We start from the raw sequence: 13,736 nt of genomic DNA on the forward strand, positions 1-13,736 counted from the left end.
TCTTGGTTTGCAGTGCATTCGATCATCTCCACAAGGAATGTCGCCAGCCTAAATGAGCGGTTGATCTGCGAATATGCGAAGTACAGTTACAGTCAATCGAATTAGCCATAAATATCCCTGAGTCGAGTTCAGTCAGTAACGTGAGTAACCGGAACAATTTCAGTTTAGAAATGCAGTACCCTATTTGCCACAAATCTTTTCATTTTGGAGAATCAACCTTATGGTACAGCCGTGTTTGCAATCACAACCGCACAAAGGAACCCGTTAGCCATATCACATCATTCGTACCATTCAAAATAAGATTAAAACGATTTATTCAAAGAGACAGAGAAAGGAAAATACTCACCAGACATTTCGACAATGAAGTTAATTCAGATAGAAAGCTTTCCGACAATAGTTTGAGGCGGACGACACTTTTGCTATCACCTTACTGTAGCAACTCAGCCTTCACATTCAAGAACAAAAGGCCAACTGCCAACTATCAATTTGACTCCTGTTGATTACGTACAGACGACTCAAAGGAAGTTAATAGCAAACAAAAGGAAACTGTTTCTGAGTTTCCTGACAGTGTTTTATGACTCACTGAAAAGGAAAGGTTGTTTGGATAAGTTTGGATAGGGAGGGTCTGTTTTTACTGGGGAAGAAAAACTCATGCAAGACTGAACAAGACAATATACATATTTTTACCTTATACGGAATACGGACATTTCAATGATGTTAAGGCAGGGAGTTGTTATGGAAACTTCCTGGTTAAGGTCACATACACGATTGTTTACGTCTAGTTGTCTGATGATCGCCGCACACTGTAGGCGTGAAAACTCGAGTAACAGTGTGCTGAAGTCTTGGAAAATCGGATTATTTTAATCCGTGTCGGATTATATATATATATATATATATATTACAAAAATTAAAAACACCACAGATTTTAACTTATACATCTATTTACCAAAATTAATACAAAAAGAACGACATGTTTCGAAAGTAGCGACTTTCATCATCAGGTTACAAACGCAAAATGAACAAGTAATAGCAAACAAGTGTACACCAGCAATAACACACAAGGACAAGTAGATTAACTCAAAAAAGATAACACTGGACAGTCAAGCTGTTTGTTGAGAATAGGTTTATCCCAATTGATATGTAGGATTTCTTTGATCCTAATCTGGAGTTAAGTGGGAGCTGAGTTGATAATTTTGAAAGAGGTGTTGTCACATAACCGCTTACAGTTGGGAAATTTAGCTAAGTGTTTGTAAATATGTGAAATCTTATCGGTTTTTTATTTGTTTGATAATAGACCATTATTTATATATATATATATATATATATATATATATAAATGAAAATCGTAATGAGTTGGAAAATCAAGAACAGTGAAAAAACTTTCAGCCTCCACCGGGATTCGAACCACGGGCCTCCCGCTCTGTACGCGGACACCCTAACCACCAGGCTATGGACGCTGATTGTATGTCCAGAGGTTCGAAACCGGTAAGGAAGATCGTTATTCCACTGTAGGCGTTTAGTCCAGTCATTTTAACGTTTCACTTAAAACAAATTGCAACAGAATTTGTTCCACCATAATGCATTTTTTTGAGGTCCCCAGAACACCATACTAAAAGTCCCAAAATATCCAAATAGGAGAAAGATGTCTAATTTGCATAAATCCAAGATGGCCGCCAAAATTCAATATTTTGACATATTGTGACTTCTAGATGGCCTATTTGAATGCTTTAAAGTTCCAGAGTGGGGTATTTGTCCATATGATTTCATTTGCAAAAGGTTACAATTTGATTATATGAGTGGTTTATTTGCATAGTAATTAGCATATTTTCAAAATGGCCGCCGAATACCTTTATTGACCATATTATTTGCTGCTTTTGATACAAATATTTTGAAATTCACTTTCCAGTAATAAAGTATCGTGTGTCCTAGTAGGTACAAGATATATCTAGCATGCTCAGAATGTACAGTTATTGGTATTAAAGGGATATTCAGTGATTCTATTATCCTATTTATGATATCAAACATCCATATGGCGGAGTGTATAGGCGGAGTGTATAGCCTAGTGGTTAACGCCGGCGTCTCCTAGTCATGAGATCCCCGGTTCGATTCCCCGCCGACAGCAAGGTGTGTCGTCTGGCAAGGGTGTTGTTCAATAACAACTTCCCGACATGGACGTTAAATGGATGTGTGCCGAGAGATTGGCTTCGGTCAGCTTGCGAGTCTATAAGCCTCCATGGCTTCTTTCGCGAGTTCCTGCTTGTGGGAAGATCACATATACATACATACATACATACATACATACATACATACATACATACATACATACATACATACATACATACATACATACATACATACATACATACATACATACATACATACATACATACATGCATACACGCATACACGCATACATACATACATACAAACATACATACACCCATACATACACACATACATACATACATACATATACACAGGATATACCTATTTCCAAAATTCAAATTTCGTGTTTCGAAGTTCGTATGGTGTATTGCAATGGCTCTGCAAGTTACTGTGTATTTAGTTTTTAGTCCGAACAATTCATTCCAGCAACAATGACAGATCTCTCTTGTCATAAACAGACTGTTTTTGAAATATTATTCATGTGTGAGTATGAGAGATCTCTTCAAATATGCAAAAGTGGAATAGGAAAAGTGGACAGTGTGTCAGATATCACTGAATGTCCTTTTAATTATGTGATCTGTCAAATAATCATATTTCAAGAAAATCACTTTACTTCAGCAAGACATGACACCAATAGAGTCTGGAGGGGCATCATGGTATGAGGAGACCACTTGAAATTGAGTATAATCATCTGGTTCAAGCCCTGGCCCCGGTACTACGCAGTGGTTTTTAGATTGTCCTTTGGTATTACCGTAGGTCTTTAGTTCATTACATCTCTAGCTCAGATAGCGCCAATCAATTGTCACTGAAGTCTGGTGGCTCGGAATTCCTGCAGCTTTTTCCTCTGCATTCGGTGCAAACATCACTGCAGAAGAGATCATGGTGACGACATGTACACCTATTCGTGTTGCACTGAGTCTTGCAGCCACAACAGATGAAATTCAGTAGTTCAGATGGTGCTGGAGATTTATCAGTCTGCTTAGGTAGATATTTACCATATACGACATGCCAACCCCATTCCTCTGGCTTCATATTTCTGTTTGTCCCTTTCCACTGCATTATCTGGAAATACACCCGAAGGCTGTGATAAACGGCAGCTGCAGAAGTTGGAGGCAATGTTTGTGGTTGCACATGAGATGTGCCCTTGGAGATTTTCTCGCAAAACTTTCTGTAGCGAAGAGCGTCTAGTCGTTCTTCATCACCACCACCATAGAGGGACACAAGCGCCTTTTCCCCTGCTTCCACCAGATCATCTTTTGCTGCCTCCGTACAGTTGAATACCTCGGCTTGTTTTCGAAATTTCACTTTCTTTATCTCCTTAACGGCCAAGCCTTTCCCCAATCCAAATGGACGAGACGTCACATCGCAGCCGAGGAAGGCGTGAATGAAGAGAATATTATCACATATGTGAGGGCCTAGTGACTCCTTTGCTTGCTTTATGCACCATGATCTGGTTTGTTGTGCTGATTTCTTTGGCTCAGATCTCAGGAACAGCTCGTGTGCATTCATTTTAGCATGATGAAGTAGAAGGACCAGCAAATCTGTGTCGTCTCCTATCACAACAGTATCCCTGCTTCTGGCGGATGCAATAGCTGTCTGGACAATAAGGACATCAGCATCATCCTTCGCATGGTTTACGCTGCAGCCTGCTCTTTCTAGTTTGTCACTTACAAAGCATATGAAGCGCTGTTTATTGACTTTGTTGTTCAGAAATTCCTCCTTCTTGGATTGGAGAACCATTCCACCTGTGAAGTGCACTCTAACGCCTGCACAATCTGCTGTTCTCCTCAGGTGGGTGGCATCTTTTATCGTGGGATCATCGCTATATCCATCAAACACAATGGCAGCAGGACCATATTTCTGTGTCACATACCTAACATACAGCTGGCTCACATTCTCAAAAGTAGATCCCCGGGGCCATGGCATTCTATGGAGCAATGCGCCGCCATCTAGAACATACTGGCAATCTCCACTGGGTTTGCGTTGCTCGTTTGGCATAGCTCTCCAAAGGGTATCAGCAAGGACTGCCTTCTTTGGCTGCAGAGGGAGACAAGATGATTCAAACAATGCAGGGGGATAATTACAGAGTTCATACTGGAACAGCGCTGGCACATCTTGGTAGCGGTCTCGAACAGTAGTAAGTCGCTGAAATAACAGCTGGGGATCAACCGTAACAGATTTAACCTGAGACCTTTACAGCTGACCGTGATGCTAGTGTGACTGCTTGGTCAGCTTTTCGGAATTTGAAAGCTTCTACAGATTTGCCTACCATTGAGGAGAGAACCTTTTCTCCAACTTCTCTTGATCTCTCAACGTTGACTCCTTCCTGTGGTGTCATGCCATTAGCTATGTTAAACAGTGACTCTTTCTCAGCAAAAGGACTCCTCTCTGTCAGGTAGGTGATAAGCTGAAGTGTGTCACTCACATCTCTGGCTTGTCTAGCTGCTGAAGTATCCTTGTGCTGGTCACTAGTTTCATACGACACACCACTCAACTTTTGCATGGCTTCATTAGTGCTTGCACATGCTGGCATTGACAGAACCCACACCAGGCGTTCATTTTCAGTCATTCCTTTTCCTCTTGTGAGCCCACCATCAGTCTTAACACTTCTCATCAGTACTTGTTCGATAATTAAATCAGATGATAAACCTGCCCAAAACCTGTCACTCCTCCTCACCACATGATAGCCTTCCTGAAATTTTCGGTAGACATCTGGATGGGTTTCTGGTAGATTGAGCATTGTTTGCAAGTACACATATGCACATTTGGCATAAAGAGCATGTCCAGAGGCTGCAAAGTATGGCAACATGTCGTGAACTGTTTGGAGATGTAATCCCCAATTTCCAGTTCGTTCAGCCTTGAGAAACCGTTGAAGGATGTTTACCATATCCATGTATTGGAACCAAAGTATGGCTGTCCTGGATGTCATTGTTTTGCCTGAGATCTTCAAGTTTGCATCTGATTCTCTTCAACACATCTGCTTTACACGCTTCCTCTGCTGACAATGCAAAAGACATCACCTCAGCATAGAGTCTTTTTGCTTCTGTCAAGTCGGTGGTGTCATGGATGGTGTCAATATCAGTCCCTTGCTGTGTAAACACTAACCTGTCATCAGCATTTGGACCAACACTATCTCTTATTCTATCAGATGCGAGACCTGCCTTCTCCGTGCATTCACCATATATTTCTCTTTCCCCTTGAGCATTGTGAAAGACCCCTTGATGTTCTACATCTACAGCAGTGGTCGGCATTGAGACACTTTCTTCCAACCTGTCAAGATGAACATCCAGATCCACTGTTGGCACATTACCACTGACTACTGTCCTCTCGGAATTAACATCTACCTGGATGATTGGTATATGGACACTTTGTGCCATTCTGTCAATGTTTATATCCAGGATACAGTGTACCATCCTTTCAGCTTCATCTACCTCAACGGCTCTCATGTGGACATTGTCTATCATCCTGTCAAGATTAACATCTCTGTCTACAGCTGTCGGCACCCGGAAATTGTCTGCCATACTTTCAGCTTCAACACCTGCATTCATGGATGCTGGTACTTGGATATTGTCTGTCATACCTGCATCTTCAACATTTACTTCTGTAGTTGGTGTTGTGACATTGTAGGCTTTTGCTGCAAGAATAGTGTTCAGTGCTGCATCAACTAACATGTGACCACGGACTGCTCTGGATACAGCTTTGCCAGTCAGCATATGGCGGACAGCATTGCCTGCATAAACAACTTCTAGGAGTTCTTGCAGTCCTGAGTCTGCCATCAGGTGCCCAATACTCCCTAGGAAATTCATTTTCATGTGGAACCCACCGAGTCTGAGAACCACACGCTTGAGATCACTGCCAACTGGTTGAGACTGGATAATTGTCATGGCTTTCCAGTAAAGGGGATGGTCAAAAGTGAGGATGGGAGTGACGTTCTGTTGCTTTGCTTGGGATGATACAAACTTCATCGTAGAATAAATGCAGGATGGATCACTTGGATCAAGATCAATCATTGGGAGAAATGTGACGGATGATTGTCCAGGGTATTGGCCATGATGAAGCATTTGCATCATACCTGACCATGCTGGTCTAGGGATGTGAAGCAGCAAAGATGTCTTCCACAGCATATCCAGTTTTGATGTTGGATCTTCTATTGATACGTGAGTAATTGGCAGATATGATAAAGGTGTGGTTGCTCGTGGGATCTTGAAAAACTCAATGTTGTTGCGGCCTACTTTTGCGATCTCCTCAGTGGTAACGTGAGCTCTGTTGTGAACGAGGTGTAACAACAGCAATGGTTCCCATTCCATGGAAGGTTCCTGTGCCATCTAGCGTTGATACATTGTGGTCTACATTGTCGGCAACAAGTTGGACATGGCATTCTTCTGGGTTATCAGGTAAGTCATTTCCAAGAGCAACTGCTGCATTCCGCTTGTATCGAATCACCTCATTGTATGGGCATGAGAAACCATATTTGTGAAGAGTGTTTATCAAGAATTTTGATGCAAAGTGGTGGTGCATCTGTACACCTAGGCCAAACTGGAGTGGTGTATGCATGGCTCTTGGACGTATTGCTTGCATGATGGCTTGTCCTATTGCAGCAAGCTTTATGTCAACATTTCTACCAGCAAACAGGGTCCTCAAGAGTACTTGCAGGGTCTGTGGAATATAATCCACAGCACAATCGACACTTTCCATCATGTCCAGGGATGGGTAAACATCTACTTGAGGATCCATGGACTTAACATCACTCTCAATGAGTTTAGCTGCAGTTCTGATTATACTCAGCTTCTCATCTTCAGTATTCTCACGTTGTTGCTCTTTGTGGAATTCATGGAGGATTGACATTGCTGTTTGGCGCAATGTAATTACGCATGCTTTCTTGGTTAGTGTAGTCATCATAAGTCTCTGACCAAAATGCTGCTGCAATCTGGTTTTCATATAAGGAGCACTGTATGGTGTATATTCTGAATTTTTGAGATTTTCACTCATCAGAAGAACAAGGTCATTGATAGTAATAAGTTCATCATCGTTTTCTTCCAAATAGTGTGCCACTTTCATAAATGCTTCTGTTCTGTGCTTTGAATCTGGCCTTCCAACTTTGGTCTGTTTGGGTGTATGCTCAGTTGCATCTGTACATTTTACTGGTACTCTTTTCCCTGTTCTGAAGTTGCTACTACACTGCTGATGGTACACTGCATCTGCAGCATGCAGGTCATTAATGGATGCTAGTCGGCTCAGGATTGCTTCAGCCCACTCGTCTTTCCTGGAATTGCATATTTGCACCACACTTTCTTGGAAATCCTTTGTCCTCACTGGATATACTTCAAAGCCTCTTTCTGTCCCTTCATCACACTTGGCCAATTGTCCGCAAAACAAACAGTGATTGGTGAAGTCAAATGCTTGATGTGAACGAAGATTATGGCATTTTTCAACTGGCAACTGTTGAGACCCTATGTCACGTGCGATGGTTGATGGCCTGCAATATTCACGCCGACAGTCTACATGGACTTTATCTCCAGAAACAGTATTTAAATCTCTTCCACGCTGGAAACTTGCTCGATTCACCCCATCGCTGCCTTTTGCTGTTAGGACAACACTCTTCGTTCCATCTGAGATGGTTTCATCACACAGACAACATTTATCCATGTTTATCGTTGTACGTAATTGCCTTGAACCCCACAACCATTGATTTTATGATCTCCTGGCGTAAAAAACAGAAGAGAAACTTCCCATTGTTACTGTGTAAATCCCTATGGCCAAAGGAACAGCTTAGGCTAACACTAACCTATGCTAACAATGCAGTAGCCTAACGAGTATAGTCTTCATTTTCAACCCCACCAACTGAGAGTCCTGGAGAAGTCTGTAATTCAGTTTCATTGGACCTAAGTTACAGTAGTAGTTCTATAAATGATTCTTCTTACCAATTTTGATGGAAAATACAGGTCAAGTGTCAAAAAGGTGCCTCTTGAGAGGCAAATCTTGGGCTTCGAAGAACCGAGCCTCCGCACTGGTCTTGTCAGAGGTTCCAGGGGATCTCCCTGAAAAACGGTGGCGCTAGGCACCTATTGCTAGTGCAAGATCGCTCTAGAATTTGTTGCTGATCTCAGCGCTGTTTAGAGCGAGAAAATCGGTTGTTGCGTTGTGGAGCTATGATTTGATGCCGCCGTGTCCATTTTCGTCCAAAATTGGGTCAAATATGGGTTTTTTCCCTGGCACCTTCGACCTAATTCCTTAATTCAAAAGTGCTGCGACTTAAAATGAAACAAAATACACTATGACCATACGAAACACAATGCTGTACCATTACATAACTATATATTTTTTTCTATTCAGTTGTTCCGTATGCAATATCTAAGTGTCACAATTTATAGCAAATATAAAACAGATTAATAATAAGGTGTGATTATGCCCCCTTCTAAATAATCCCCGTGTAATTTTGTGCACTCTTATTACTTGACAAATATGTGAAATCAGAACACTTGCCTGCTGCACTTTAGTTAAACTTATTAAAGACAGACAAAGTAATCTACATAAGTATTGTGTGCATAAAACAATACAAATTGCAAATTTGGCGGCCATTTTGAAAATATGCTGATGAGCAACACATGTTATCAATTGTAAACATATTCCAAATTAAACATTGTACTCAAAAATCTCACTTTGGCACTTTAAATCATTCAAATAAACCATCTAGAGGCCGAAATATGTCAAAATATTGAATTTCGGCGGCCATCTTGGATTTATGCAAATTAGACGTCTTTCCCCTATTTGGATTTTTGGGGACTTTTAGTATGGTGTTCTGGGGACCTCAAAAAAATGCATTGTGGTGGAACAAATTCTGTTGCAATTTGTTTCAAGTTTGGCCTGATTTGAGGCTAAAATGACTGGGCTAGTTTGTCACCTATATCGAACAATACTAGTTCTGTTTTTGGTGACATATTTTGCCCTACTCTAGAGATCAAACATGATGCTATCCAACTCGAAAATCATTTGTGATTCCTAAAGCCGGATCTCGAAAGAGATACTTTGAACAGACTTTATGTTTATATATATATATATATATATATATATATATAAAAAAAATAAAAAAAACAATTCTACCATTAGAATCCTATAGCAGTAGTAAACTGCCTAGTTATAATACAATCTGATCATCTACATCATCATGTTGTACGTAAGGAAAGAAATTTGCAGACTCTATTTACCATTGTCCTATTTATATTTTATACTCACTATTTTACATTTTCTTTTATTTTATATTTTATCACTCTGTGGTCTCCTACATTAACACAACCACTTTGTGTGACATGTGACATGTGATTGCATGCGGTAATGTAAACTAAACAGTTCTATGAGTTTTGATCGTTGTATATTGAAGAGAAAGCTGGCTAAAATTAAAGAGCGATACTCGAGCATTACAGCAGATTGCAGTATTTTACGTAACAGTTCTTTTAGAACCAATACAAACATCGCGTAAATTCTACAGTAAGGTGTCCGATCTTAACGAACAGAGTATTTTGTAGTGGGTTGTCCGCCTTGAAAAAAAAATGTTACTGACCTGTAGTGAGCGAAATTATTTTCCAACATGCAGACTAACCAACATGATGCAAACATGTATCGCACGACAACGTTGTTTAAAGTAGTTTAAATAAATGAGTGTCTCCTTTACACGGTAAATAACATATGTAAGTAAACGCTTGTTAAGAACGTTTGAATTTGTTATCTTAATTCATGCAACGTTTCTCTCAAAGTTTGAAAAACCTAATATGTTAAATGTAGACTTATAAACTACACAACAACCATGTTACCAGCAGATTAACCGTTCGGAATGTTCTATTCTATAGAGTTGTGTATTATTACTCAAGCATTACCCTTTCTGTTGTCTTCTTCTTAGGAATAAGAATATATTTCTCCCCTGAGTATCGTACGATGCGATGGAGCCGTTTTCGAAAAAAAAGTAGTTTAATTCGAGGAATGTCCCCTCCGGTTGAGTCTCCTACCCTCGTAGTAGCGTCACTCAGTGCATATGTATATGAGTAGTGATGTTTAATACCCCATAACTTAATGTCTTGTGTATTTATGAACGAAGACACTTCCCTGTATGTCCCCTTTCGCACGCGAGGGTCCTGGTTTTGCGTCTACTTCGGATTTCTTGGGACTAGGCAGCTTTAACAAAATGTTTACACACGGAAAGACAAATGCTTGTGGCTGGAAATCAACAGCTGCTGACAACGTATTGCGTACTTTACGTATACTGTTATCAGCATTCTAGGTATTGGATTATTAGATGCACCTATACCCCACCTCTACCTAGCTGAATACGTCATTGGCCAACGTGTCACTTACATTTTCCTTGCTGCTTTTTGGTTTTAATAATACTGTTACCTTTTAACTCAGGCAGTCGGATGAGTGTGTGTATTTGCGTTGCAAGACGTCTTTAAATTGTAAACTTGGGGAATGAACTCCAAGTGACCTCAGAAAGCTCCTGTATCAGTATGGGGTAGGTCCTCAAATTTTCACTATCGGACACATATTTGGCTGAACAGTGTTTATGGTAGAACACCCTGCTACGAGAGCACCATCGTAAGTCCTCGAATTGATGTCCTCAAAATTATGTCCTCAATTTGTTCATATCGTTAACGTGTGCAGTTAACGTCAGCAATATTGGAATGTTAGGAGAAAGCTTTAGTAAATATATTTAGTTCCCTTAACTTCAACCATTCATCCCGTGCTTTAAAATTTGTCCTAGCCTCCCCTTTAATTGTCACTCCATGAAACTGTGTATACATTGTCTTTAACTTGGCTGTTGTATTTATCCTTAGTAATATTATCAAAGGAGCAGTACTTTCAAACTAGTATCCTACATGTATTTAAACATACCACATACATGTTTTAAGTTTCATAAACAATTGCGTCGATTTCTTTTTCATTTTCTTTATTGGAGAAAAAGTGATCGCTTACTACAAAACAAATTCGAAACCAGTGACTATGGTTTCATCCGTACTGCCATTATATTTAGTATTCCAGGATAATATTTAGTGTGAGTTTTCTCATAGACTTTGACATTTATCCCTACATCCATTTTATTTAGAATTCCGGAATAATATTTTGTGTGAGGTTTCTCATAGACTCTAGCATTGCTTCACGAACTAACAGGTGAGTAAAATATGTTCAAACCCAGAATATCTATAGAATTTTTACCTACACTTCTTTTCTTTTCTTTTGGTGGATTTTGGCATACCGATCTTAAAAAAGCATCCGAATTTTTCCTAAAGTTATATACTTATTAATTTACCAAGTTCTCAAGAGAGAGAGGGAGAGAGAGAGAGAGAGGTGGAGAGAGACATGGGTTGTGGTGTGTGTGCTAGACACTTTAGTTTGTATACAAGATTAGGCAACAATGGAATACTTGTTCAACACGATACTTGGTGACTGGGAGGTTCATAATAAGCTGGTGAATCCAATAGATTTTGGTGCTCACAGAATGAATATAAATGAGGTCACAGGACCAAACGTCAACATCTTCAAACTAATATTACTAGAAAATCATCAGTCACGGTTTCATCAAACGTGAGTGTGTTATTGGTAGGTACAAGTTTGTACGATTAACAACTTAACATGGCAATTATTGATCATTGCCATTTTGAGTAATTTGGTAAAACCTAAGTGTTTCTGGTGCTTATGACATAACTTATGATGAGTTTGAGGGTGAGCGATCATTTATCAAATTACCGTTACTTATTTGGAAACCATATATTTGAGCTTCAAAATTGGATTAAAGACACATGCTGACATGTGCTACAAATGGTTCATGCACATTTATGAAGGGCCATTTTTAGCGTTATCTTGGTACACATAACTTAGGAGAATGCTTCATTATTACATACTTGTAGTGTTCTTGTGAATCAAATCAATGAGCTGCAGCAAGGAACTAGAAACTGTTTTCATTCTGGTTGTGTTTTGACAAGGTGAACTAAATGATTTGTTTTCTCTAAGAGAGTGAGAAAAGCGATGGGGATTGTATCTTCGAGAAAGTTGCAAAATTCCAATATAATAAGGATTATTTTAAATATTCAAAGCAAATGTTGCACAAGTAAAGTAGTATTAATAGTCGTTTAATCATTATTGTAGCGATTGACTGGAGCCGCTCTTACTCTGTCAACTAATTATTATTCATGTCAGTATATTATACACACCTGCATGCTAGCCGCGACGAATTTCGTCGATGGGTGATTTTGTTATGTACTATTTATGCTCACCGTTTTCTACTTTTGTTTCTTTTCCTTATGCTGCTAACTTTCCGTTTCTGTTGTTTTAACAAAGGTCTAACGGAAGCGGGCGTTGGCTTCTAAAATCACTCGCTCCTTGGTTGTGTTAGAGCAAAGAAAAACTCAGAAATGTATAGTATTGTTTGTGTTTCTTGTAAATACGTGTAGAGAGACGTCCAGGGGCCGACGGCGTGACTCGAGCGTGCTATGTAAGTTTTATTACGCGTAAAACGATATTGTTTTTAGTTGAGCTGGTCCGGGGCTCAGGATTCAGGCTCAAGGCGACGTGTTCTTCTCTGTCTTTATTTAAGTGAGGTATTTAAGACTGCCTCGTGTCTGTATCGATGCCTCGTATCGGAACGAGTCACGTCGGCGGACCCCCACGGCAGGTTAGTTCATTAAGTAATTGATTCCGTGTGCTCTGTGTAGTTAATGCTATAATTTACGTTCATGTTGTAGAAAAGTAAGGACTTTATTTGCTCTAAAAGAGCTTGATTATTTACTAATAATAACATTTTCTACTAGTTTGCTCTCAGAGAGCCTCGATAATTCGCAAATATACATAGTATATCTGAACTTCTAGAACATGTTTGATTGACGTATTTAAGTTGCTATGTGACGTGAATAATATAGGAGCTCTAGCGCTGCCCTTTAATTTAGTAGCTTGCTTCTCCCCTACTTTTCACCATGACCTCGGGTGACCTCCAGTTGCATGAGTACCCCACCATCGCTAGACCTGGGTTAGGACTTCAAAGTGTGGGTGTAATATTATATTCCCCTTACCCTAGATGCACCTTTACAATGTCTTAGCTAGTAGCACAGACAGGAAGTCCTCATACATCACACTTCCCAGAAAGATGGCTAACAGTTTATTTTTACAAGCCAACAATATATATAATAACATATTTTTCTAACTTCTAAGTCTCAGTAAATCACCTACACTTTGACCTTCACAGTAACTCTCTATAAAAAGAAACCAGTCTGTGTATTGAATATCCCTACACAGATCTCTATCAAGAAAGTAACATTTAGTGTGATGGTATTTCCAATTATGTTATAATCTGGTGATTCCTTAATAAACATATTCCTTTTAAAATATGTTAACATAATCAATTCCTGTCCCATACTCTGTAATCCATTGTTAGAGTAAATATCTAGACAGATAAAAATCTAATAAACCCATTTTAATTTAGTAATTTAGTAAAAAAGTACCACTGTGAAAGTTGCGTTGTGTGTAAACACGTTGAAAATCACTTTTCATGAGATTTGACGTCCTAACTGATATATAATCCTACCGAATCA

At 39.5% G+C, this 13,736-nt stretch overlaps 2 protein-coding genes across 3 annotated transcripts in view; one reads left to right on the forward strand and one right to left on the reverse strand.

The window, feature by feature from the left end:
- LOC139983547 (uncharacterized) overlaps positions 1-486 on the reverse strand; it is a 52,502-nt gene extending 52,016 nt beyond the window's left edge. The window contains exon 1 of one of the 2 annotated variants that reach the window (XM_071997178.1): positions 347-467. In XM_071997178.1, coding sequence (XP_071853279.1) covers positions 347-353 — 7 coding nt within the window. In that variant the 5' untranslated portion in view covers positions 354-467. Of the gene's footprint in view, positions 1-346 lie in introns of both variants that reach the window. The other variant, XM_071997179.1, reaches the window with a different exon arrangement.
- LOC139983536 (uncharacterized) overlaps positions 1-13,736 on the forward strand; it is a 124,279-nt gene that overhangs the window by 12,616 nt on the left and 97,927 nt on the right. The window lies entirely within an intron of this gene.

This window comes from Apostichopus japonicus, chromosome 16 (assembly GCF_037975245.1).
Source record: "Apostichopus japonicus isolate 1M-3 chromosome 16, ASM3797524v1, whole genome shotgun sequence".
NCBI lineage: Eukaryota > Metazoa > Echinodermata > Holothuroidea > Aspidochirotida > Stichopodidae > Apostichopus > Apostichopus japonicus.